The following is a 26,825-nucleotide window of genomic DNA, read 5'->3' on the forward strand; positions in this document are numbered from 1 at the left end:
AATTTCCCTTAATTTTTTGAATCTGTAGAGCAATTTAATTCTGAAATGACTGGTCTGATATGAGGGGACAAATATGGACAGCCAGACATGCACATAAACACACATCTTCCTCATTGGTGTTTTAGAGTTGGGGTAGTTTAGCTCCCTCCCAGAACTCATCACTTTGTTCCTCAAAATAGCCTTGGTATAAACTGACATCTCAGTCAGAGCAGTAACACTAAAAGCTGGTACTTCAGATATACCTAATGGGCTTTCTCCTAACCATCACTCTCAGGCAAAACACACACTACCTCACATCATTCTCACCGTCTGGCTCTAGTCATCTTGCAAAAGTTGCCCTACATACCTCCAAGAATATAGATCTAACTCTTCTCTGATACAGTGACTATTAAAACATACAGTCATTACATCTTTTTTTTAAGATTTTATTTATTTATTTGACAGACAGAGATCACAAGTAGGCAGAAAGGCAGGCAGAGAAGGGGGCAGGGAAGCAGGCTCCCTGCTGAACAGAGAACCCGATATGGATCTCTATCCCAGAATCCCAAGACCTTGACCTGAGCTGAAGACAGAGGCTTAATCCACTGAGCCGCCCAGATGCCCCCCAGTCATTACATCTTTTTAGAACAGGATCATATGCAGTGTTGATGAAAACACTTTTTACAGTGAGGTCACAGAGAGGTAGATAGCACAAACACCACTGTGAAATAAAAAATAGAGAATTAGAAAAAAAAATTCTGGAGTATTTATAGATTCAGGCTGCAACAATGATCACATCTAAGAAAAATGATTCACTGTCTTGCAAACGTCACAAGTTGTAGTTTGAGAAGCTAAAAAATTATAGGCAGGGCAATAAGACTGCTGAAGCAACACCAGCATTTTAAGACCCAGTATCTTCTTTCTCAGATAAAGGAGACAGAACTACCAGAGTACTAAGCACAAAAATTAAATATATTACAACAAAATAACATTCACATACTAAAATATTCCCCTTACTACTTTTTTATTATTATTTAAAATCAATTAACTAGGGGTGCCTGGGTGGCTCAGTCAGTTAAGTATCTGCCTTTGGCTCGGGTCATGATCCTGGAGTCCGGGGATCCAGCCCCACGCTGGAGTCAAGAAGTCTGCTTCTCCCTTTCCCCCTGCACCTCCCCCTACTTGTGCACATGTGCTCTCTCTAATAAATAGATAAAATCTTTTTTAAAAAATCAATTAACTAGCATACAGTATATTATTCGTTTCAGAGGTAGAGTTTAATGATTCATCAATTGCACATAACACCCAGTGCTCATTACATTAAGAGCCCTCCTTAATGCCCATTATTACCCAGTTACCCCATCGCTCCACATCCACCTCCCCTCCAGCAACCCTCGGTTTGTTCCCTATAGTTACCCTTTACTTTCTTTATAACACAACTGTTAATAATGCTACAGACATAGAGTTTGCATGACAACTCCATGTGCACTAAATAATAAATGTATAACCATGAATGTGAATAAATCAATTTTTCAGTACCCAAGCAGATGGCAGATATCTGGCTCTTTTAGTTTATAAGTTTACTGTTTCTTATAGCTTAACACTTCCAGACATGGTGCTATCAATTTATAACAGAGGAGAAAGTAGGACCTTAAGCCTCTCTTACACAACTAGTTGTATACTTAAAACACAAACTGAATCAGTTATACACACATAATCATATTCTAGAAATATAGTATAAATTAGTATAAATATGCAAAAATTCATAAAAATAATCTTTCAGGCGCTGGGGTGACTCAGTCAGTTGAGTGTCCCAATCTCGGTTTTGGCTGGGGTCACGATCTCAGGATCACGGGATTGAGTCCTCTGTAGGGCTCTGCGCTCAAAGGGAATCTGCTTGAGATTTTCTCCCTCTTTCTCTGCCTCTCCCCTGCTAACTCTCTCTCTCTAAAATAAATAAATAAAATCTTAAACAATATCTTAAAAAATAATAATAATCTTTAAAATTTTTCTAAAATTATCAAAAGTAGGTATAATATTCCATTCATCAACTACACAGCTAGGAATTCATATCTTAGCAGTACCATTTACCTATTGGCAAAACACTAAATATTTTTGGACCTCAGTTTCTTTCCTTATTCTTTCCTTTCTTTTCTTTCTTTGTTTTTCAAGTTCCAAAAGCTCTATTACCCTTCTAGGGTGGGGTTCAATCTTTTTTGGCTGCCACTTTCCTCACAGCTCCCAGTAGGTTGCTCAGCTCCCCTCTCTTCCTCTTAGCACTCTTTTCTTGACGAACTAAAGGACATGCTTGTCCTTGGAGACCCTGAGAAGCTCCATGCCACAACAGTCATATGAAGTGAAGACACACACCTCTCGGATCATGTCCTGCAGGAACTTGGTGTGCTTAGGGAGATGCCCATAGGGGCGGCTGTGTCTTGGCCTGCTCATGTTCTTAGTCACCTTGTGGCCCTTCCTGAGGCCCAAGTTCACAGGGTAGCACTGAGCCATGGCTGCTGCTTCTTAATCAATCCCACAGTAGAAGCAGTTTCCTCATTTATAGAAGTGTAACCACTTATAAGATTATTGTGGTAATTTAAAAAGATAATATATACAAGTTCTTAACACAGTACTTAAAACAAAGAACTCAAAATCTTAACTGCATATGTGATAGAAATAATAATAACTAGACCTTATATAGGATATATTATATGCTAGACATTATTCTAGTATTTTATATATACTAGCTCTTACAACCTCTCAACAATCCCATAAGGTAGGTACTATCATTATCTCCATTTTGCAGATGAGGAAACTGAGACACAGAAATCAAGTAACTTGCCCAAGGTCAGAAAGCTTGTAAGTGGTAGAGTCAAAATTCAAACAGAGGCAGTCTAGTTCCAGAGTCTCTCTCTCTCTTATGTTGTCTTTCAATGCATTCTCTCTTTTTTTTAAATTCTTTTTTTATAGTGAAATATAATTGACATACAATTTTATTTAAGTTTCAGGTATACAAAATATTAGCAAATTCTATATATTCTTTTTTTTAAGATTTTATTTATTTATTTATTTGACAGAGAGAGAGAGAGCACAAGTAGGCAGAGAGGTAGGCAGAGAGAGAAAGAGGGAAGCAGGCTCCCCACTGAGCAGAGAGCCCGATGTGGGCCTTGATCCCATGACCCTGAGATCATGACCTAAGCCGAAGGCAGAGGCTTAACCCACTAAGCCACCCAGGCGCTTAATGTATTAGCATTAAGAATGTTAATACATTCTTAAACACATATATGAGGTTTTTTCTCATGCAACAAGTATTTAGTAAGTACCCTCTACATGGCAGAGTCTATGCTAAGTACTAAAGACGGAAAGATGAAAAACAAAGGGAGGTTTGACCTAACAGAGAAAGGCGAACGTGTTAAAAAAAAGTCATAAAAATCATTGCTCTGATAAAAACTATAGGGTATATAGGAGATACAAAGGAGGGAACAGACGATCATGCTATGAAAAATACGATAATGATAAGAAGGCATCTGCAATGAAAATGAAAATGAAAATGAAATCATAGAAAATGAAATCATGTAGAGACATCGAGGTGGCTCCGTCAGTTAAGTGTCAGACTCTTGATTTCAGCTCAGGTCACGGTCTCTGGGTTATGAGATCAAGTCCCACATCCGCTTGGCACTCAGCGTGAAATCTGCTAGAGATTCTATCTCCCCTTTTGCCCCTCCTCAAATAAATAAGTAAATAAATAAAATCTTTCTAAAAATTCTCTCTTTGCCCCTCCCCCCACAGGAGTGTGCACTCTCTCTCAAAAAAAAAAAGATGTAACTCATCTCATTAGGAGCCTCACCTTCTAGCTTCGAAGACTCAAGCTGCCCTATGAAGCATATCAAGCTGAAACCCTCAATTCAACAGACCGCAAGGATTTGGATGCTGCCTTCAATCACAGAACAGATCCTACCCCACTTGAGCCCAAGCTCCAGCTGACACCTTTTATACTTTTCTAAGTTTCCTTTTATTTATTTAAGTAATCTCTATATCCAGTATGGGACCTGAACTCATAACCCAGAGTAACACACTCTTCCAACAGAATCAGCTAGGAACTCCGCCCAAGCCGACACCTTGACTGCAGCTTTATGAGTCATGCCTGGACTCCTGAACAACAGAAACAAATGTAGTAAATACGTGTTCTTTTCAACTGCTGCATTCGAGGTAATATTGCCATGCAGTATTAGGGAACTAATATTCTATGCTTCCCTTTGTGTTGCATTTGCCCTTGTAAATATTTAATGTAAATATTTACCATTAGATTACAAATTCCGTTAAGGGCGAGAATAATAAGTCTTAATCATTACCATATCTCTGCACTCAGCATAGTGCCTAGCATATAAAAGAACTACAATATAATAAATGGATGGACGGATGCCTACTCTATGTGGAGCACAGTGCTGTATCCTAGAGAAACAAAAATAAGTAAGACACAGTTCCTGTCCTCATGGAGCTTAAAGTTGTATGGGTGACAGACACATTAAATAGATAATTTCAACAGAATATGATAAACATAACTAGAGGTTTCTGTGAAGACAATCGGTATGAAACTCAGATTGCCAAGGGCCAGGTATGGGTAAATCTTATACAGTCAGGATTTATGATGAGCAGGTGACATGATCTTATATACAGAAAATTCTAAAAAATAGGGACACCTGGGTGGCTCATTCAGTTGAGCATCCGCCTTTGGTTCAGGTCATGATCACAGTCCTGGGATCAAGTTCCACATCAGGCTCCTTGCTCGGTGGAGAGCCTACTTCTCCTGCCTGCCATTCCCCCATTTGTGCTCTCTCTCTCTCTCTCTGACAAATAAATAAATCTTTAAATAATAATAATAATAATTATAATAAGAGAGTTTGGCAAGGTTACAGGATCCAAGACAAATGTGGTATTATTCATATACTGGAATATTACTGGGCCCTAAAAAGGAATAAAGTGCTGATACACACCATAATATGGATCAGTGTTGAAAACTGTATGCTAAGTAAAAGAAATCAGTCATAAAGGCTATATATTGTACGATTCTATTTATATGAAATGTCCAGAATAGGCAACTCCATAGAGAGAGTAAGTATAATAGTGGTTGCCAAGAGCTGGGGGAAGGGAGAAATGGGAAATAACTAATAATGGGTACAGGTTTTCTTTTTAGGATCATAAAAAAAATTTTAAATTAGTGGTAATGGCTGCACAACCTTATAAATATACTAAAAAACATTAAGTTGTATATTTTGATAACATATTTTTTAAGATTTTATTTATTCATTTGATAGACAGAGATCACAAGTAGGCAGAGAGGCAGGTATAGAGAGAGGGGGGGAAGCAGGCTCCCCGCCGAGCAGAGAGCCCGATACGGAACTCCATCCCAGGACCCTGAGATCATGACCGGAGCCGAAGGCAGAGGCTTAACTCACTGAGCCACCCAGCTGCCCCTGAACAGTATATTTTTAAGAGGAAAATTTGTATAGATTATAAATTATTTCTCAGTAAAGCTATTATTAAAAAGAAAAAAAAAAAAGACACACTGATATTTTGTCCTGGAATAGGATTCCAGGTTTTACAGTATTCACAATACATACTAAAATATGGAGTTATATCATGGGATAATAAAAGGTTAGTTACCTCAAGACACTGGAAGAACCATCTTCCTAAAAAGTCTCCTTCCGATCATACTCCCAAACAAGGACATAAAGAAAGTAAGAACCTTCTACTGTATCTCAACAGAAGCACTTCTTAATTGGAAACATTAAATAGGTTGTCAATCACTGCTATAATGGAGCTAGACAGATTTTCCACTGACCAGAGGATGACAGACTGGGACAACTGTCCCATTTGTTTTTACATTTTTCTCTCTTAATTTACAAATGAACATAAAAATACTAATGTTATCTCCACTGACACATGTTTCAGTCCTTTCCTAAATAGATTTCAGTAACATCCAAAATATTCTAAGTCATTTTCCTAGAAACAATGAAATTTATCCTCTGTATCCTCTGTATTTCATTTTTTTTTAATGAGAAAGTAAAGCTTAATAACCAAAGGTAAATATCTGAAGCTCACAAATTATTATAAATGCAAATCCAACCTATTTTGTTTCTAAATATATTCTCACTGAATTCAGAATAGAGGTTAAAGAATGCTTTCATCTTCTCTAACACTTTTAGGCCACGGATTTACAACTTCAGCACTCCTGACATGTAAGGCCAGATAATTCTTTGTTGCAGAGCGCTGTCCTGTGTATTACATAATATTTTTTGTCAACCCTGGCCCCTACCCACTAGATACCAGTAGCACCCCCTGCCTAATTGTGACAACCAAAAATAACTCCAGACACTGTCAAATACCACTTAAGGGGCAAAACTGCCCCCAGTTGAGAACCACTGCCCTAGTTCATCTACCTTAATTATTTCCTAACAGCAAATTAGCTAAACTCATCATTAGCCTTAAAAAACAAACGCATTCGGGGCACCTGGGTGGCTCAGTGGGTTAAAGCTTCTGCCTTCAGCTCAGGTCGTGATCTCAGGATTCTGGGATCGAGCCCCGTGTCCGGCTCTCTGCTCAGCGGGGAGCGTGCTTCCCCCCTCTCTCTACCTACCTCTCTGCCTCTCTGTGTACTTGTGATCTTTCTCTCTCTCTCTGTCAAATAAGTAAATAAAAAAATCTTAAAAAAAAACACATTCTTGTGAAATACGCTGAATACACCTAAAAGAGAAGGTTTCTTTGTGTTGGGGGTTTGAATAAATCCATTTCTGAAATTATTATAAAACCAATCATTTATGTGCATTTTATAAGTATTTATGTATATTCTCAAACATATAGTATGTATACTATACTATACTATAGTATAGTATGACCAGGCACCCCTAAGCTTCACTTCTAATGAACTTAGATTTCCTTCTACACAAACCTTTCCCAGAATACAAAAAGTACCAGCTTCTCTCCCTTTTCTCTCTTCATAATCAATAATCATATAGATATTGAAAGGGAACTTTATATACAAAACCTTCTAGTTCTATCATGGTAACTGTAGAACAATGACACATTTATTACCTAAAATACATGTTACCCAAAAACTGTTTAACCTTTTTTTGAGGTTCTAAGAGACTTAAAATTCATAAAGACAGCCCAAGTTTAACCAATGAAATTATCAGGTTGGTTAACTTAAGAAATGTGCAAAAAAATAAAAAAATTTAAGAAATGTGCTATACCTCTGACAGTCACAATCTAAAGAGCCCAAGTTCCTTCCAAATCAACTGCTCAGATTATTTTTATAGCTATACAACTAAATAAGACTCTTAGGATGAGATAATTTTAAAAATAATTTTTAGTAAAGAAAACAACAAACTGAGGCACCTGGGGGGCTCAATGGGTTAAGCCTCTGCCTTCAGCTCAGGTCATGGTCTCGGGGTCCTGGGATCAAGCCCCCCATCAGCTCTCTGCTCCATGGGAAGCCTGCTTCCTCCTCTCTCTCTGCCTAATTCTGATCTCTGTCTGTCAAATAAATAAATACATAATCTTAAAAAAAAAAAAAAAAGAAAAAAAAAAGAAAACAACAAACTATTCTAATTGTAATTCATGGGGCTACTGGCCCACACAGTATGCAATAAAGATCATGAGGACTTTGCTAGTCATGGTTTTTCAACCTTCATAAAATATAACCCAATAGTCTTTGTTACTTATCTAAAGCCAGCCTTCAGAACTAAATAAATAATAGTATCTATTGAACAGATAACATAACTAAGATCTATTTTTAAGGATGAATGACCAGAAGGTCCTACATTCTTTTTTTTTTTTTTTTAAGATTTATTTATTTATTTTACAGAGATAGAGAGAGATCACAAGTAGATAGAGAGGCAGGCAGGGGGAGGGGGAAGCATGCCACCTGCTGAGCAGAGAGCCCCACACAGGGCTCTATCCCCGGACCCTGAGATCATGACCCAAGCCGAAGGCAGAGGCCAAACCCAATGAGCCGCCCAGGCGCCTCACAGAAGGTCCTAAACTCTAAAACTGAATTCTGTTAAAGGAACACAAGCAAGCCACATAAATCCACATTCCTCAATGCAAAGTCATCCATCAATCAGTCTTTCTTTTGCTATCTAAGGCAACTGAAAGTCCTTAAGTTACTTATATAATGTGTATCTTCCACACCAGAAGTCAAATATTTCCTTTTATTGCTACTGATACACTTTTTATTTAACATGACCTTTAAAACTCTGCAGTCATCTGTACTTTGTAATCAAAGATAAAAACTAACCATATCCTAGCTGCACTATATTTATCAAACCAGTGGCTGGCAAACTTTTTCTATAAGGGTCAGATAGTAAATACCTTAGACTTTAAGGGCCATATGGTCTCTGCCATAATTATTCAACTCTGTCATTATAGCACAAAGACAACCATAAAACATACACTGACAAATGGGAGTGTATGTATTACAATAAAACTTTATTTAAAAAAGAAGTGGTAGGGCGCCTGGGTGCCTCGGTTAAGCCTCTGACTTCGGCTAAGGTCATGATCTCGGGGTCCTGGGATCAAGCCCCACACAGGCTCTCTGCTCAGCAGGGAGACTGCTTCCCCTCTCTCTCTGTCTGCTGCTCTGCCTGTTTGTAATCTCTCTCTGTCAGATAAATGAATAAAAATCTTTTTTTTTTTTAAGATTTACTTATTTATTTATTTATTTGACAGAGAGAGATCACAAGTAGGCAGAGAGGCAGGCAGAGAGAGAGAGAGGAGGAAGCAGGCTCCCTGCTGAGCAGAGAGCCCGATGCAGGACTCGATCCCAGGACCCTGAGATCATGACTTGAGCCGAAGGCAGCGGCTTAACCCACTGAGCCACCCAGGCGCCCAATGAATAAAAATCTTAAAACAAAAATATTTTAAAGATCCAATAGAAAGAAGATATTTATTTCAGGCTCCAAATCATATTAATTAGGAAATATTACAAGCATCCCCATTAGAGTCAGGAACAAGCCAAAGATGACAAATATAACTATTATTTAATATTTTAGGAAGTATTAGTCATTGCAGTTCGCTGAGAAAAAGATGAGGTATAAAAATAAGAAATAGGGACGCCTGGGTGGCTCAGTTGGTTGGGCGGCTGCCTTCGGCTCAGGTCATGATCCCAACCTCCTGGTCGAGTCCCACATCGGGCTCCTTGCTCAGCAGGGAGCCTGCTTCTCCCTCTGCCTCTGCCTGCTACTGTGTCTGCCTGTGCTCACTCTCTCTGTCAAATAAATAAATAAAATCTTTTAAATAAATAAATAAATAAATAAATGTACTGTCATTCACAGGTGATATGAGTATACGCTTGGACTGAAAATCTATCACAAACATTAAAAAAATTCAGTATTTAGCAGCTTCAAAAATCAAAATGCAAAACTTAGTAGTCTTCATATGTTAAACATCAAAGATACAATGGAAGGAGAGTTCCAATTAACAACTACAGCAGAAAAGAGAAAAAACTAAGAATAAACATCACAGGAAATGTGTAAAATACATATATTTTTAAAATTTTTTATGTCTACCAAGCAACACAAAAAACTTGAACAGACCATAAAGATATGCCATGTACTTATATAAAAAGATTCAATAACATAAAGATATTAATTTTCCCTAAATCTATAAATTCATTCTAATCTCAATAAAAATAACAGGGGCATTTGGGTGGCTCAGTGGGTTAAGCCTCTGCCTTCGGTTCAGATCATGAACTCAGGGTCCTGGGATCAAGCTCCTGCTCAGCAGGGAGCCTGCTTCCCTTCCTCTCTCTCTGCCTGCCTCTCTCCCTACTTGTGATCTCTGTCTGTCGAATAAATAAATAAAATCTTTAAAAAATAAATAAATATAGCTGCAGTAATTTAAACTATTGTAACAATTCTTAAAAGGTACAATACTGATAGAGAACTAAACTAACTAGATATTAAAATAAAGCTACAGGGCGCCTGGGTGGCTCAGTTGGTTGGACGACTGCTTTCGGCTCAGGTCATGATCCTGGAGTCCTGGGATCGAGTCCCGCATTGGGCTCCCAGCTCCATGGGGAGTCTGCTTCTCCCTCTGACCTTCTCCTCGCTCATGTTCTCTCTCACTGTCTCTCTCTCAAATAAATAAATTTTTAAAAATCTTTAAAAAAAATTAAAATAAAGCTACAATAATTAAAGTATTGTAACAGTGTGTACTGGTATTTGAATAGACAAATCAAGGTAATAGATTTAAGCTTAGTAACAGACAAAAATACTTAGGAAAATTCAGTATAGAATAAAGAGGACATTTCTAATTAATGAGAAAAATATTAAATACATAATAAATGTTGCTAGTACAACTGAATGATGAATTCCAAAGGGATCAAATATTTAAACATAGGTAGTAAAATCATAAAGTCATTAGAAAAAAATTATTTATAACATAGAAGTACAGTGTCTCAAAATAAAAGATAGAAATGAAAAGATTAAGACAGTTAAAAACAAAATGACTATTTCTACACTGTAAAAATTATTATAAGCTAATTTTAAAAACACTGTAAGCTTGGAAAATATCTATAATTAATAGCACAGACAAAGGAGTCCTAAAGGGTGCCTGGGTGGCTCAGTCAATTAAGCATCTGCCTTTACTCGGGTCATGATTCCAGGGATTGAGTCCCACATGGGGCTCTCTGCTCACTGGGGAGCCTGCTTCTACCTCTCCCTCTGCCCCTCCCCCTGCTTACACACCCTTTTTCTCTCTCAAATAAGTAAAAAAATCTTTAAAAATACAAATAAAAAAGGAGTCCCACGAATTAGTAAGATCCAAGGAAGATAACTTTGTAGAAAAATAAGTGGTATGTAACAATTCAAGGCACTAAGGATTTAGCAGTGCACAGAGATAAAAAGAGATAAAAATCCCTGTCCTCAGGACCATTGGCTGGTTCAGTCAGTAGAGCATGTGACTCTTGATCTCAGGGTTGTGAGTTCAAGCCTCACACTGGGTGTTGAACTTACTTGAAAAAAAAAAAAAAAAAAAAGCCCTGCCTTCAAAGAACTTACATTCTAGTGGTCTTCTATCTTGGAATAGGTAAGTAAAAAAACAATAGATAATTGATTCAGAAATACACACACAAACACTGGCCTACACATTACACATACAGACATACATATATTTGCTTATCTATGCAGAGAATACCTCTGGAAGGATACATAAAAAAATATAAATACTGGTTGCCTCCAGGGAGGAAAACTGGGGGGCAGTACAAGATAAATAATTTTTCACTGAATAATCTTTTTTTTTTTTTTTAAGTAATCTCAATGCCCAATATGGGGCTTGAACTCACAACTCCACGATCAAGAATTGCATGCTCTACCGACTAAGCCAGCCAGGGGTACCACCGAATAATCTTTTATACCTTCTGAGTTTGTATGTGGGATTTTAAAAACAAATTCAATTAAAATTAAACAAAATTAGATGTTCAAAGAAAAATAATAAGATACTGAAAACAGGGGTGCCTGGGTGGCTCAGTTGGTTAAGCAACTGCCTTAACCACTGACCTCTCTCCTCGAATGCTCTCTCTCATGCTCTCTCTCTCAAATAAATAAATAAAATCTTTAAAAAAACAAAACAAAACAAAAAATATACTGAAAACAAAAAAGGAGCACATTTAAAAAAAACAAAGTCTAGAAAAGAAAAATACAGCAATTGAAATAAAAAATTCCTATGAATGTTTCAATGTCAGAGTAGAAACCAAATGAAAAGGAGTAAATAAGTGGGAAATCACCAACTCCTCCTCCCAAAAAACAGCAGAAAAGGAAATTAAAAATATGAAAGAAAAATTAAGAGACATGAAAGCTATCAGGAGACAATCCAACATGCATATAATGGAAACTTGAGAGATCAAAGAACAGAATTTTGAAAGATAATACCAAACAATTTTCTAGAACTAAAGACAAATATGAGTTCTTAAACTGAGAAAGTATACCACATCCTGAGAATAAATATAAATAAATCCACTTAAAGACCAGCATAGTGAAAGTACAGAACAAAAATAATAATAATAATCCTAACCATCAGAAAGACTGAATAACTAAAGAAGAGTAACAACTGGACTAAGATTAGTTTATTAGCAACAATATAAGTCAGTAAGACAAAAAGGAGTATTTTCAAAGTGCTGAGTAAAGTAGCTGCTGTCTTAAATTCTATACTTCATTAAATTACCATTTAAGAGCTTATTCAATATAAACATAGAAGAAATACAATAAATATAAATAGATTAAAATCTCTGGTTCTTTGTGGGCAAATTTAATTTTGGATCTAAAAAATTTAAATATAAAACTTTTTTGGAGGCACCTTGGGGGAGCACAGTCAGTTAGGTCACTGACTCTTGGTTTCAGCTCAGGTTGTGATCTCGGGGTTGTAAGACCCTCCCAAGTTGGGCTCTGTGCTCAGCATGGAGTCTGCTTAGGACTCTCTCTCCCTCTCCTTCTGCCCCTCCCCCCCACTCACACTCTCACTCTCCTTCTTAAATAAATAAATCTTTAAAAAAAAAAACTGCTTCATAGGATATGAAGTTGCACCTGGCTAACTCATTCAGTAGAGCATTCAACTCTTGATCTTGGGGTCATGAGTTCAAGGCCCACACTGGACTCAGAGATAACTTAAAAAAATGAAAATTAAAAAAGAAAAAGAAAAAGGGGGTGACTGCCTGGCTCAGTTGGTAGAGCATGTGACTCTTTATTTCAGCTCAGGTCATGATCTTAGGGTCATAAGATCAAGCCCCATGTGGGGCTCCACACTCAGCAGGGAATTTGCTTGAGATTCTCTCTCCCTCTGCCCCTCCCCCTGCTCACATGCACTCACTCTCTCAAATAAATAAATAAATCCTTTTTAAAAAGAAGCGGTTTAAAAAAACAAAGATAAGGAATGCCTGGGTGGTTTAGTTGATAAGTGTCTGCCTTCAGCTCAGGTCATGATCCCAGAATCCTGGGATGGAGCCCCACATTGGGATCCCTGCTCAGTGGGGAGCCTGCTTCTTCCTCTCCCATTCCTCCTGCTTCTGTTCCCTCTCTCACTGTCAAATAAATAAATAAAATTTTTAAAAAGAAAAAAAAAAAAAAAAGAGAGATGAGGGGCAACTGGGTGGCTCAGTCATTTAAGCATCTGCCTTTGGCCCAGGTCATGATTCCAGGGTTCTAGGATGGAGCCCCAAGTCAGGCTCCCCACTCAGCAGTGGAGTCTACTTGTCGCTCTCCCTCTGCCTGTCCCTCCCCCTACTCATGTTCTCTCTCTCTCTCTGTCTCTCTCTCTTTCTCTCACTCACTCTTTCAAATAAATAAATAAAATCTTACTTTAAAAAAAGAAAAAGAAGGGAAAAAGAAGAAAAGTAACAAAAAAGGGGTGCCTGGGTGGCTCAGTCAGTTAAGCGTCTGCCTTTGGCTCAGGTCATGATCCCAGGGTCCTGGGATTGAGCCCTACATCAGGCTCCCTGTTCAGCCGGGAGTCTGCTTCTCTCTCTCTCTCTGCCTGTGGCTCCCCCGGCTTGTGCTCTCTCTGTGTCAAATAAACAAAACAAAACAAAAAATTTATTTTAAGATTTTATTTATTTATAAATCACAAGTAGGCAGAGAGGCAGGCAGAGAGAGAGAGGGAAGCAGGCCCCCTGCTGAGCAGAGAGCCTGATGCGGGACTTGATCCCAGGACTCTGGGATCATGACCTGAGCCAGAGGCAGAGGCCTAGCCCACTGCACCACCCACGCACCCAACAAAACAAAATCTTAAGAAAAAAAAAAAAAATAGAGATGAGAAAAATATACTAAGATAATAATAACCAAAGCAATAGGCAAATGCATACAAAAAGGAAGAAGGCATGCAATACTGGTATAAGAGAAATCAAAGCTAAAAGTATAAAGTGGGACAAAAATAGACAACTGATAATTTATAAAAAATACAATCCATCTATAGTGTACAATCCAATAATAATCTTTACTTTCTATTAATAACTCACCAAATGGCCTAGAAATAAGTAACACACTGATAGTAACACACAGAGAAATCTGTAAACACATTAAATGATATTAATAGAGCTTTTTCTAAGAAATAGATCAAGTAGACCAAAATAATCTTAGGCCATAGAACACTGGATTAACACAATAGAAAAGCTTGACCCAATAGAGACATATAGAATTTTATGCAAACAAATACACAAAACAGAGAATTAATATCTCAAACATATTTGCAGCATTCAAAAAATATAACCACACATTAGGTCAAAACAAAATCTAAGTATACTGCAAAAGGCAGACATAATATAGGCCATTTTCTCTGATCATCATGCATTAATATTAGAAATTAAATATCAAACAATTACCAAAAAGCAACTCACCATAAGGAAATTTAAAAACTTCATTTTATATAATCCTTGGAATAAAACGAAAATCAAACCAAATTACATTTAGAAAAACATACATAAAAACCTAGGATATGGCCAAATCAAGAGAAAACTTTGAAGTTTGAATGTATATATTGGAAAATAAGAAATAGTGGCAAAAACTGATAAAAGGATAAAATTCCAAAAGCTAGAGAAAGTAGGAGCCTGCTTCTCCCTCACCCTCACCCTCCACCACTCCCCCAGCTCATCACATACTCTCTAATAAATAAATCAAATCTTTTTTAAAAAAAAAGATTTCATCTGAGAGAGAGAGAGACAGCACAAGCTTGAGTGGGGGAAGGCGCAGAGGAAGAGGGAGTAGATGACTCCCCACTGAGCAGGGAATGCCATGCAGTGCTCAATCCCAGGACCCTGGGATCATGTCCGGAGCTAAAGGCAGAGGCTTAACTTAATAAGCCACCTAGACACCCCTAAAAAACTTTTCTAAAAAGCTAATAAAGGAGGGGCACCTGGTGGCTCTGTGGGTTAAGGCCTCTGCCTTCGGCTCAGGTCATGATCTCAGGGTCCTGGGATCGAGCCCCGAGTCGGGCTCTCTGCTCAGCGGGGAGCCTGCTTCCACCCTCTCTCTCTGCCTGCCTCTCTGTCTACTTGTGATCTCTCTCTCTGTCAAATAAATAAATAAAATCTTTTTTAAAAAGGGAAAAAGAAAAAAGAAAAGTCCTTAAAAAAAAAAAAGCTAATAAAGGAATATTATGAATAACTCTATACCTATACATTTGATAACCTCGATTAAATAGACAAATTCCTGGAGCACCTGACTGGCTCAGTTGGTAGAGCATGTGACTCTTGATCTCAGGGCCCTGAGTTAAACCCAACACTGTGAGTAGAGCTTACTTTTAAAAAATAAATCAAATAAATAAATAAATAAATAAATAGACCAATTCCTTAAAAAAACAAAATCTGGGACACCTGGGTGGCTCAGTCAGTTAAGCCAATGCCTTCAGCTCTGGTCATGATCCCAGAGTCCTGGGATCGAGTCCCACATCGGGCTCCTTGCTCAGTGGGGAGCCTGCTTCTCTCTCTTGCCTCTGCCTGCCCCTCTGCCTGCTTATGCTCTCTGTCTCTCTCTTTCTCTGACAAATAAATAAATAAATTAGTCTTGGAAAAAAAAATCTGCCAAAATGCATACAAAAAGAAATAGTTGGAATATCCCTTTATCTATTAAGGAAGCTTAATAAATAATTAATAATGTTCCAAAACAGAAAGCACCAAGCCAAAAAAGGTTCACTGGTGAATACTACCAAACATTAAAGAAAGAAATTATACCCGTTCTCCACAATCCCATCCAGAAGATAGAAGCAGAGGGAACACTTCCTAACTTATCAATGAGACCAATATTAGTCTAATACCAGAGTCCTGGGATCAAGTCCCGCATTGGGCTCCCTGCTCATTGGGGAGTCTACTTCTCCCTCTGCCTACCAACCCACTTAAGGCTTTCTTTCTCTCTCTCTCTCTCTCTCTATCTCTCTCTCCCTCTCAAATAAATAAATAAAATCTTTTTTTTTTTTTAATATGTGTAAAGGAACGGCCAACAGACACATGAAAACATGTCCAACATCATTCACCATCAGGGAAATGCAAACCAATATCACACCTCGTAACTATCAGAATGGCTAAAATCAAAACACAAGAAACAACAAGTACTGGGGAGGATGTGAAGAAAAGGGAACCCTCATGCACTGTTGGTGGGAATGCAAACTGGTTTAGCCACTGCGGAAAACAATACAGAGATTCCTCAAAAAATATAAAACAGAATTACCATATGATCCAGTAATTCTGTTACTGGATATTCACCCAAAGAATACAAAAACACTAATTCAAAAAGATATATGCACTCCTATGTTTACTGAAGCATTATTTACAATAGCCAAAATATGGAAGCAACCTAAGTGTCCATCATTAGATGGATGCATAAAGAAGATGTGGTATATATCTACAACAGAATATTATTCAGCCATTAAAGAGAATGAAATTATTGCCATGTGCAACAACATAGATGGATCTAGAAGGTATAATGCTAAATGAAATAAGTTAAAGACAAATACCATATGATTTCACTCATATGTATAACTTAAGAAACAAAACAAACCAACAGAAAAAAAAAAAAGAGAGAGAGAAAAGCCAGAAAACAGACGCAACTATAGAGAACAAACTGAGAGTTACCAAAGGGGAGGTGGGCTGGGGGATGGATGAAATAGGTGAAGGGAATGAAGAGTACTTATCATCATGAGCAATGAGTAACATACAGAACTGCTGAATCACTATGATATACCTGAAACTAACATAACACTGTACATTAACTATATTGGAATTACATTTCTTTTTTAAAAATGGACAAAAGATTTCAGTAGACATTTCTCTAAAGAAGATACATAAGAGGCCAATAAGCACGAGAAAAGAGAGAAAAGATACTAAACATCATTAATCACTAGAAAAATGCAAATCAAAGCCACAATGAGATATCACTTCACATCCACTAGGTTTGCTACATTTTTTTTAATATTTTATTTATTTATTTGACAGAGAGAGAGAGAGATCACAAGTAGGCAGAGGTAGGCAGAGAGAGAGGTGGAAGCAGGCTCCCTGCTGAGCAGAGAGTCCGATGTGGGGCTCCATCCCAGGACTCTGGGATCATGACCCGAGCCGAAGGCAGAGGCTTTAACCCACTGAGCCACCCAGGCGCCCAAGTTTGCTACATTTTAACAAATGAAAAACAACAAGTGTTGGTGAAACTATGTAAAAATTGCAACTCTAATGCATTGCTGGTGGGGATGTAAAATGGTGTAGTCGCTGTGGAAAAGAGTATGCTGGTTCCTTTGAAAGTTAAAAATAGGCTAAGTGAAATAAGGCAGTTACAAAAAGACAAATACTGTATGATTTTGCTTATATAAGGTATCTAGAGTAGTCAGACTCACAGAAACAAAGTAGAATGGTTGCTGTCAGAAGCTGGGAGACGAAGGAAGGAAAGAGTTGTTTGATTTGTACAGAGTTTCAGTTTTATATGATGAAAAAGTTCTGGAGATTGGTTATACAACAGTGTGAATATACTTAAGACTACTTAACTGTACACTTAAAAATGGTTGACAGTAAGTTTTATGTTATGTGTATTTGACCACAATTTTTAAAACGTTAAATACAGGGCCACCTGGGTGGCTCAGTTGGTTAAGTGACTGCCTTTGGCTCAAGTCATGATCCCAGAGTCCCAGGATCGAGTTCTGCCTTGGGCTCCCAGCTCCTCGGGGAGTCTGCTTCTCCCTCTGACCTTCTCCCGTCTCATGCTCTCTCACTCTCTCTCTCTCAAGTAAATAAAATATATATTTTTTAAAGTTAGGGCGCCTGGGTGGCTCAGTGGGTTAAGCCGCTGCCTTCGGCTCAGGTCATGATCTCAGGGTCCTGGGATCGAGTCCCGCATCGGGCTCTCTGCTCAGCAGGGAGCCTGCTTCCTCCTCTCTCTGCCTGCCTCTCTGCTTACTTGTAATTTCTCTCTGTCAAATAAATAAATAAATAAATAAATAAATAAATAAAAAATAAAGTTAAACACAGAATTGTTATATGACCCAGGAATTCCACTAACAGTTAAATACCCAAAATAACTTGAGTGCAGGAACTCAGATACTTGTACACTAATGTTCATAGCAGCATTATTCACAATAACCAAAAGGTGGAAACAACCCAGATGTCTACCAACAGAATGGATAAACATAATGTGGTAGACACAGACAATACGATATTATTCAGCCATAAAAAAATTATTCAGCCATAAAAATTCTGATATATGCTACAATGTGGATTAAATTTACCCTAAGTGAAATAAGCCAGACAAATACTGTTTGATTCCATTAATATGAGGTACCTACAAAAGGAAAATTCACAGGGAAAGAAAACAGAACAGTTAATAGGGACTGGGGGCAGGAGGACATGGGGAGTTATTATTCAATGAGGTACAAACTTTCTGTTTGGGATGATGAAAAAGTTCTGGAAAGAGATAATGGTGATGGTTGCATATAACATCACAAATGTACGTAATGCTACTGAACTATGTACTTAATACGGTTAAAATGGTAAATTTATGTTATATATATTTTACCACATTAAAAAAAAAGAGAAAATAGAAGGAAAAGTATAAGAAATGGTGAGTGGAGGCAATGCTATGGAGGTGTTTTGAGTCCAAAAGAAGAACATGAGGGAGGCGTACCAGGGCGGCTCAGTTGGGTTAAGCCTCTGACTCTTGATTTTGGCTCAGGTCCTGACCTCAGGGTCATGAGACTGGGCCCGGCATCAGGATCCACACTGGGCGTGGAATCAGCTTAAGATTCTCTCTGCCTCCCTCCCTACAAGCTCTTTCTCTCTTTCTAAAGAAAAGAAGAGAAAGAGAGAACATGAGGGAGTATAGCTATAGGGGATGTTTGGGTCAAAATATGTTTTTCCCTGTTTAAAGTTTTTTTTAAGGTAAGAGAAATAAATAGAAGGTTTAGAAGTTAATGGGAATCATTTAACAGAAAGTGAAATATGATATAGGAAAGAGAGGGGAGAATTTCTTAGGTAATGTTTTTGAGTAGGCAACTAGAAAAATGATATAGAAGATATGGGTTAGTAGCTATTTGTGGGGACTGCAGGCTTCTCCTGCAGAAGTTCTCCAGCTTCCTTCAGTTTTCTCAGTGAATTAGGAAGCAAGTTCATCACTGAGAAAAAAATACTGAATGTCATATGAGAGAAGAAAAAGTATGAAATAATGTTCTGGAAGAATAAATCAATCAGGAAAATATGAACATTTGGGAGCACCAAGTGCCCAGCTTTATTAAAAATAACCAAATAGGGGCACCTGGGTGGCTCAGTGGGTTAAAGCCTCTGCCTTCGGCTCCGGTCATGATCTCAGGGACCTGGGATCGAGTCCCGCATCGGGCTCTCTGCTCAGCCGAGAGCCTGCTTCCTCCTCTCTCCCTCTCTGCCTGCCCCTCTGCCTACTTGTGATCTCTATCAAATAAATAAATAAAATCTTAAAAAAAACCAAAACAAATAAAAACTGTATGTGTCGGTATATATGTGTGTATATATCTTCTTTTTTTTTTTAAAGATTTTATTTATTTATTTGACAGAGAGAAATCACAAGTAGATGGAGAGGCAGGCAGAGAGAGAGAGAGGGAAGCAGGCTCCCTGCTGAGCAGAGAGCCCGATACGGGACTCGATCCCAGGACCCTGAGATCATGACCTGAGCCGAAGGCAGCGGCTTAATCCACTGAGCCACCCAGGCGCCCCATGTATATATCTTCTTATATGTATACACAAAATTCTATATATGTATATAAGATGTATATGTCTAAGCAGAGAAAAGGGTCCAGAAGTATACATATCAAATTATTAATAGTGCAAAGAGAGAGAAAGAGAGGGCGGGAGGGTAAAAGAGACTCCTGTATTATTTGAGGTTTTGATCAGTATGTCAGTTTTATAATTAAAATAAAATAGATGTTAACAGTTTTGTTTTTTTTTTAATTTCATTTATTTGACAGAGATACAGTGAGAGAGGGAACACAAGCAGGGTAGTGGGAGAGGGAGAAGCAGGCTCCCCACCGAGCAGGGAGCTCCCAATGCAAGGCTCGATCCCGGGATCCTGGGACCATGACCGAAGCCGAAGACAGATGCTCGACGACTGAGCCACCCAGGCACCCCAATAGTTGTTTTGTTTTGTTTTTTTATTAAAACTAGAGCCTTTAGGGCGCCTGGGTGGCTCAGTGGGTTAAGCCGCTGCCTTCGGCTCAGGTCATGATCTCAGGGTCCTGGGATCGAGTCCCGCATCGGGCTCTCTGCTCAGCGGGGAGCCTGCTTCCTCCTCTCTCTCTCTGCCTGCCTCTCTGCCTACTTGTAATCTCTCTCTGTCAAATAAATAAATAAATCTTAAAAAAAAAAAAAAAAAAAAAAAAAACTAGAGCCTTTATAAATGTCTCTGGAGAGATGGGAGAGGAAAAACAGGATATAAATAACCATTATATACAACTCCCAATGGTAAAATTCTCCCACCCACCCTTTCCTCAAAGTGTCTGAGGCAGAGTTTAGGCACCACCAAGTAAATACAAAAAATATCCAGGTTCTGACTACAGGCGCTGATGAAAAATGGGCAGGTCAGGCCTCCCGGGCATAAATAGAAGGAGTAGATATGATGTAAACCACACAAGAATCTCCGTCTTCAGGGTGATTCCAATCTGTTGGCTGGCTCAGGCCATCCCCAGAACCCTCCTGAGTTCTCCTGTTGTTGAGTGCATCTGGGAGCACATGCACTGAAGACTCCAGGGTCCCCACCAGCAAGCAAGACCCAGTTTCCTTCCCAGGGGCACACCAAGGAACAGGAAGAGTGCAGCACTGGCCAGGCCCACAGCCACCAGCAGTCCCAAGCCAAAGGAGAGGACAGTTTAGAACACTAATCAAGATCCATAGCACCCTCACCCCAATTAGGTAAAGCCTATGTACTAATTATACACAGTTATCAACTTGGCAGTAAAGGTGATTATCAATAAGCCAAAATGAGAAAAGCAGAGGCATCACTCACCTTGAACACTTCAGAGAAGAAGCCAGACCCTATTTTTTCACAGGTGAAGTCATCCAAACGTGTCAGTCTAGAAAAGGCACTTATAAGAGCTCGATATGAAGATGGCCAAACTCTTCCCACTTGGGTCATATTCCCATCTCCTCCACCACCTCCTTCAAAATCTTCAAGACGCTCCACACGTGGAGGAAAGCCTGCAATTGAATTCCGTTTGCTCCGATCCATAGTCTCAATAATCACTTTTTTCTTCTTTTAAGAAGGAACTCCACACATAATAAAATTTTGTTGAGTTTTACTTCTCTTCCGGTTTGACACTAAATGAGAGATCAGAAAGGTATTTCACTAAAACTATGAATGATTACATACATGCAAATTAATGAATTATCAACGTAAAAATATTTCCTCTTTCACGTTCTAGCTCTTGAATTTCAGATTTTAAAAAAAAATACTTTATGGGGCACCTGTGTGGCTCAGTGGGTTAAGCCTCTGCCTTTGGCTCAGGTCATGATCTCAGGGTCCTGGGATTGAGCCCCGCATCAGGCTCTCTGCTCAGAAAGGGCGCCTTCTTCTCCCTCTCTCTCTGCTGCTCTGCCTACTTATGATCTCTCTCTCTTTCTGTCAAGTAAATAAATAAAATCTTTAAAAAAAAAAAAAAACACTTTATACCTTTACCCTCAAAAAATACTTATATATTTAAAGCCCAAGACATAGTCAGTCTTTATTTTTTTTTTTTTTAAAGATTTTATTTATTTATTTGACAGAGAGAAATCACAAGTAGTCGGAGAGGCAGGCAGAGAGAGAGAGAGGGAAGCAGGCTCCCTGCTGAGCAGAGAGCCCGATGTGGGACTCGATCCCAGGACCCTGAGATCATGACCTGAGCCGAAGGCAGCGGCTTAACCCACTGAGCCACCCAGGCGCCCCCATAGTCAGTCTTTAATATGAGTAGACTATAATAAAGATCATCAATTACATTCTAAAAAACAAAATAACATGGGTGCCTGGATGGCTTAGTCGTTAAGCATCTGCCTTCGGCTCAGGTCATGATCCAGGGTCCTAAGATCAAGCCCCGCATCAGGCTCCCAGCCCCACGGAAAGCCTGCTTCTCCCTCTCCCACTCCCCTCCTTGTATTCTTTCTTTCAAATAAATAAGTAAAATCTTTTTAAATTTTTTTTTCAAAAAAATAAAAGCATATGTTCATACCAATGCCTTTCATAGCCTACATTACATAATTTTCTCTTCATTTGAAAAATTAAGTCCAAATATATCAAACAATGATGGATATTTTATACCATAAAATTGTATTATTTTATTTCATTTAAAGATTTTACTTTTATTTATTATTAGACAGAGAGCAGGAGGGAGAGGGAGAGAGAATCTGGAACTGATTCAGCACTGAGCACAGAGCCAGATGAGAGGCTTGATCCCACAACTGTGAAATCATGACCTGAGCTAAAACCAAGAGTTGGAGGCTTGAATGAGCCACCCAGGCACCCCAAAATTAATTTTAAAAGAAGAAAACACAAAAATTTTAAAAGAAGAAAACCAGGGCTCCTGGGTGGCTCAGTGGGTTAAGCAACCGGCTTTTTTTTTTTTTTTTTTTTAAGATTTTTATTTATTTGACACAGACACAGTGAGAGGGAACACAAGCAGGGGGAGTAGGGGAGGGAGAAGCAGGCTTCCTGAGGAGCAAGGAGCCCAATACGGGGCTCATCCCGGGACTCCAGGATCATGACCTGAGCTGAAGGCAGACGCTTAAAGACTGAACCACCCAGGCACCCCTAGCAACCAGCTCTTGATTTCTGCTCAGGTCATGATATCAGTGTCGTGAGATCAAACTCAGTGAGGAGTCTGCTTAAGTTTCTCTCTCACTCACCCTTTGTACCCCCACCCCCTGCTCACACATTCTCTCTAAAATAAACAAATCTTTAAAAAAAAAGAAAAAAAGAAAAAGAAAACCATTATCTAAAAGCAACTTAAAAATTTATTACTAATTAAACAGTACAGTCTAGCAGAAATGACTATTGAAGGCTCCATTCCATCTGGTACAGTGATTAAGAATAAAAATGCAAACCCATGTTTTCTTTTAGCCATCTCTCCCTACTTCTACTTTTTTCCAAGAGGAAAACAAGGGTGACTGTAATTTGGACAGAGACAGAGAAGGGGAAAAAACTCAACTTTAGAAAAATAAATTACAAAATACCAAAGTTAAAACTATATAAAGCATAGATGCCTCTGAAATTACTGATTGGATTATATCTACCGACGTCTTCATTTTGAATGAAATACGCTATTAACCTCCATGATGCTCTCAATTTTTCCTGGGGGGGGGGCTCACAGATTCTTTTCTCTATTCTAAAGCTAGACAGAATTGCTCATTGCAGCTCAACAGGTCTGAGAGGAGGTAAGGAATATCTAATAGCAACTAAACTGGTTTGGTTGGAGCTCTTACAAGTTTCATGATAGCACAATAGGCTGAAATTTTTGATATTTTTATTTTGAAAAACAAATAACTTGTACCTTGGATCATGAAACTTTCCAAGGCAGGGAGTATTAATTTAAAAGGCAGGGAAATCGGGTGCCTGGGTGGCTCAGTGGGTTAAGCCGCTGCCTTCGGCTCAGGTCATGATCTCAGGGTCCTGGGATCGAGTCCCGTATCGGGCTCTCTGCTCAGCAGGGAGCCTGCTTCCTCCTCTCTCTCTCTCTGCCTGCCTCTCTGCCTACTTGTGATCTCCGTCTGTCAAATAAATAAATAAAATCTTTAAAAAAAAAAAAAAAAAAAAAAGGCAGGGAAATCTAGGTGGCTCAGTAGGCTAAGTGTCTGCCTTTGGCTCAAGTGATGACCCCAGGGTCCTAGAATAAAGTCTCACATCAGGCTCCTTGCTCAGTGGGGAGCCTGCTTCTTCCTCTGCCTGCTGCTCCCCCTGCCTATGCTCTCTCTCTCTCTCTGAAAAATAAATTAAAACTTAAAATAATAATAATAAATAAATAAGTGGTATATGCTTATAGAAACTCCTGCACATAAGCATAGGGGACATGAACAAGGATATTCATTTCAGGGGTGCCTTGGTGGCTCAGTGGGTTAAGCCTCTGCCTTTGGCTTAGGTCATGATCTCAGGGTCCTGGGATCAAGCCCTACATCAGGCTCTCTGCTCACTGGGGAGCATGCTTCCCCTCTCTCTCTCTCTGCCTGCCTCTCTGCCTACTTGTGATCTCTCCCTCTCTCTCTCTCTGTCAAATAAATAAATAAATAATCTTTTTTAAAAAAGGATATTCATTTCATTTCATTATTGTTTGTAATAAACATGGGGGAGGTACTGCCAAAAGTAAGGCTGTAGGAACAATAAGAAAGTGCAGAATATTTTTCAATGAAATATACAGCATCTACAATGAATGAACTCTATCTAGCAATGCAGAAGTATTTCAAAAGCAGTATGAAGTTGGGTGGAGAAGCAAGTTGTAGTTAGTGGTATAATTAAAATTTAATTTAAAAAATTTTTAAGATTTTATTTATTTATTTGAGAGAGAGAACGCACATGTGAGAGCATGAGTAGGGTGAGGGACAGAGGGAGAGGGAGAAGCAGGCTCCCTGCTGAGCAGAGAGCCTGACTCAGGGATTGATACCAGGTCTCTGGGAGCATGGCTTAAGCTGAAGGAAGCTGCTTAATGGACTAAGACACCCAGCCATCCCCCCACAAAAAATTTTTAAGTTAAAAAAAAGGAGGGAGGGAGGGTGCCTGGGTGGTTCAGTCAGTTGAGCGGCTGCCTACAGCTCAGGTCATGATCCCAGGGTTCTGGGATCGCTGCCCCCCCATTGGGCTTCTGGCTCGGCAGGGAGCCTACTTCTTCCTCTGTTGCTGCTCCCCCTGCCTGTGCTTGTTCGTTCTCTCTCTCTCTCTGTCAAATAAATAAATAATAACCTAAAAAAAAAAAAAAAAAAAAAAGGAAGTGCAAAGAAAGCTGGGGGAGCAAAACTTAGGAGGACAAAAAAAAAAAAGAAACAAAGATGATAAAAAGAAACAAAGAAGGACACTACACATGATAAAGGAAACAATTCAACAAGAGGATGTAACAATTATAAATATTTCTGCACCCTGCATGGGAGCTTCTAAATGCATAAAGGAACTATTAACAGACATAGAGGAAGAACTTGACAGTGATACAATAATAGCAGGAAACTTTAACACCCTACTTACATCAACAGATAGATCAGATATAAAATCAACAAGAAAATAGTGTCTTTGAAGGACACCTTGGACCAGATGGACCTATCACATATATTCAGAAATTCAATAAAAAAACAGTGGAATACACATTTTTTTCAAGTGCTCATGGAACAATCTCCAGAACAGATCACATGTTAGGCCACAAAACAAGTCTCAAAAAATTGAAAGACTGAAATCATATCATGCATTTTTTCTGACCACAACAGTATGAAACTAGAAATCAATCACAAGAAAGAATCTGGAAAGAACACAAATACATGGAAGCTAAACGACATGCTAGTAAACAATAAATGGGTCAACCAAGAAATTGAAGAAGAAATTTAAAAATACATGGAGATAAATGAAAACAAAAACACAACTGTCCAAAATCTTTGGGATGCAGTAAAAGCTGTTTTAAAAGAGAAGATTAGTGGGGCGCCTGGGTGGCTCAGTGGGTTAAGCCGCTGCCTTCGGCTCAGGTCATGATCTCAGGGTCCTGGGATCGAGTCCCGCATCGGGCTCTCTGCTCGGCAGGGAGCCTGCTTCCTTCCCTTCCTCTCTCTCTGCCTACTTGTGATCTCTCGCTGTCAAATAAATAAATAAAATCTTTTAAAAAAAAAAAATAAAAGAGAAGATTAGAGCCATACAGGCCTACTTTAAGAAGCAAGAAGAGGGCGCCTGGGTGGCTCAGTGGGTTAAGCCACTACCTTCAGCTCAGGTCATGATCTCAGGGTCCTGGGGTCGAGTCCCACATCGGGCTCTCTGCTCAGCAGGGGGCCTGCTTCCCTTCCTCTCTCTCTGCCTGCCTCTCTGCCTGCTTGTGATCTCTCTCTGTCAAATAAATAAATAAAATCTTTAAAAAAAAAAAAAAAAGAAGCAAGAAGAATCTCAAATAAACAACCTAATCTTACATCTAAAGGAGCTAGGAAAAGAAGAACAAAGCCTAAAGCCAGCAGAAGGAAGATAATAATAAAGATGAGTGTAGAAATAAGTGAAATTGAAACTAAAAAATAGAACAGATTGATGAAACCAGGAACTGATTCTTTGAAAAGATCAACAAAATTAATAAATCTTTAGCTAGACTCATCAAAAAATGAAGAGGGGGACTCAAAAAATCAGAAATAAAGGAGAAGAAATAAAAACCAATGCCAAGAAATACAAAAGACTGGAAGAGAATATTATGAAAAATTATATGCCAACAAATTGGACAACCTAGAAAAAACAAACACATAACCTAACCAAAACTGAATCATAAAGAAATAAGAAAATTTAAACAGACTGATAACTAGCAATGAAATTGAATCAGTAATCAAAAAACTTCCAACAAACAAAAGTTCAGGACCAGAGGGCTTCATAGGTGAATTTTATCAAACATTTAAAGAATGTCCTATTCTTTAGGCTCAGTCAGTTAAGTCAGTTAAGCATCTGCCTTTGGTTCAGGTCATGATCTCAGGATCCCAGAATCGAGCCCCACAGTAGGCTCCCCACTCAGCAGGGAGTCTGCTTCTCCCTCTGCCCCTCCTCTGCTCATGCTCTCTCTCTCTCTCACTCTCTTGCATTCTCAAATAAATAAAATCTTAAAAAAAAAAAAAAAAGACATGACTGAAAAAATGTGAAAAAAATGTGAATCTCATTTTTTTAATTTTTTAAAATTTTTTC

At 38.7% G+C, this 26,825-nt stretch overlaps 1 protein-coding gene and 1 pseudogene across 2 annotated transcripts in view; both read right to left on the minus strand.

The window, feature by feature from the left end:
- The window catches only part of TESK2 (testis associated actin remodelling kinase 2), a 134,686-nt gene that overhangs the window by 87,551 nt on the left and 20,310 nt on the right, over window positions 1–26,825 (minus strand). For both annotated transcript variants that reach the window (XM_059135567.1, XM_059135568.1), the window contains exon 2: window positions 20,967–21,277. In XM_059135567.1, coding sequence (XP_058991550.1) covers window positions 20,967–21,188 — 222 coding nt within the window. In that variant the 5' untranslated portion in view covers window positions 21,189–21,277. The remainder of the gene's footprint in view (window positions 1–20,966; window positions 21,278–26,825) is intronic.
- LOC131809057 (large ribosomal subunit protein eL36-like) lies at window positions 2,066–2,487 on the minus strand (annotated as a pseudogene).

This window comes from Mustela lutreola, chromosome 10, assembly GCF_030435805.1.
Source record: "Mustela lutreola isolate mMusLut2 chromosome 10, mMusLut2.pri, whole genome shotgun sequence".
In the NCBI taxonomy this organism is placed as follows: Eukaryota; Metazoa; Chordata; class Mammalia; order Carnivora; family Mustelidae; genus Mustela; species Mustela lutreola.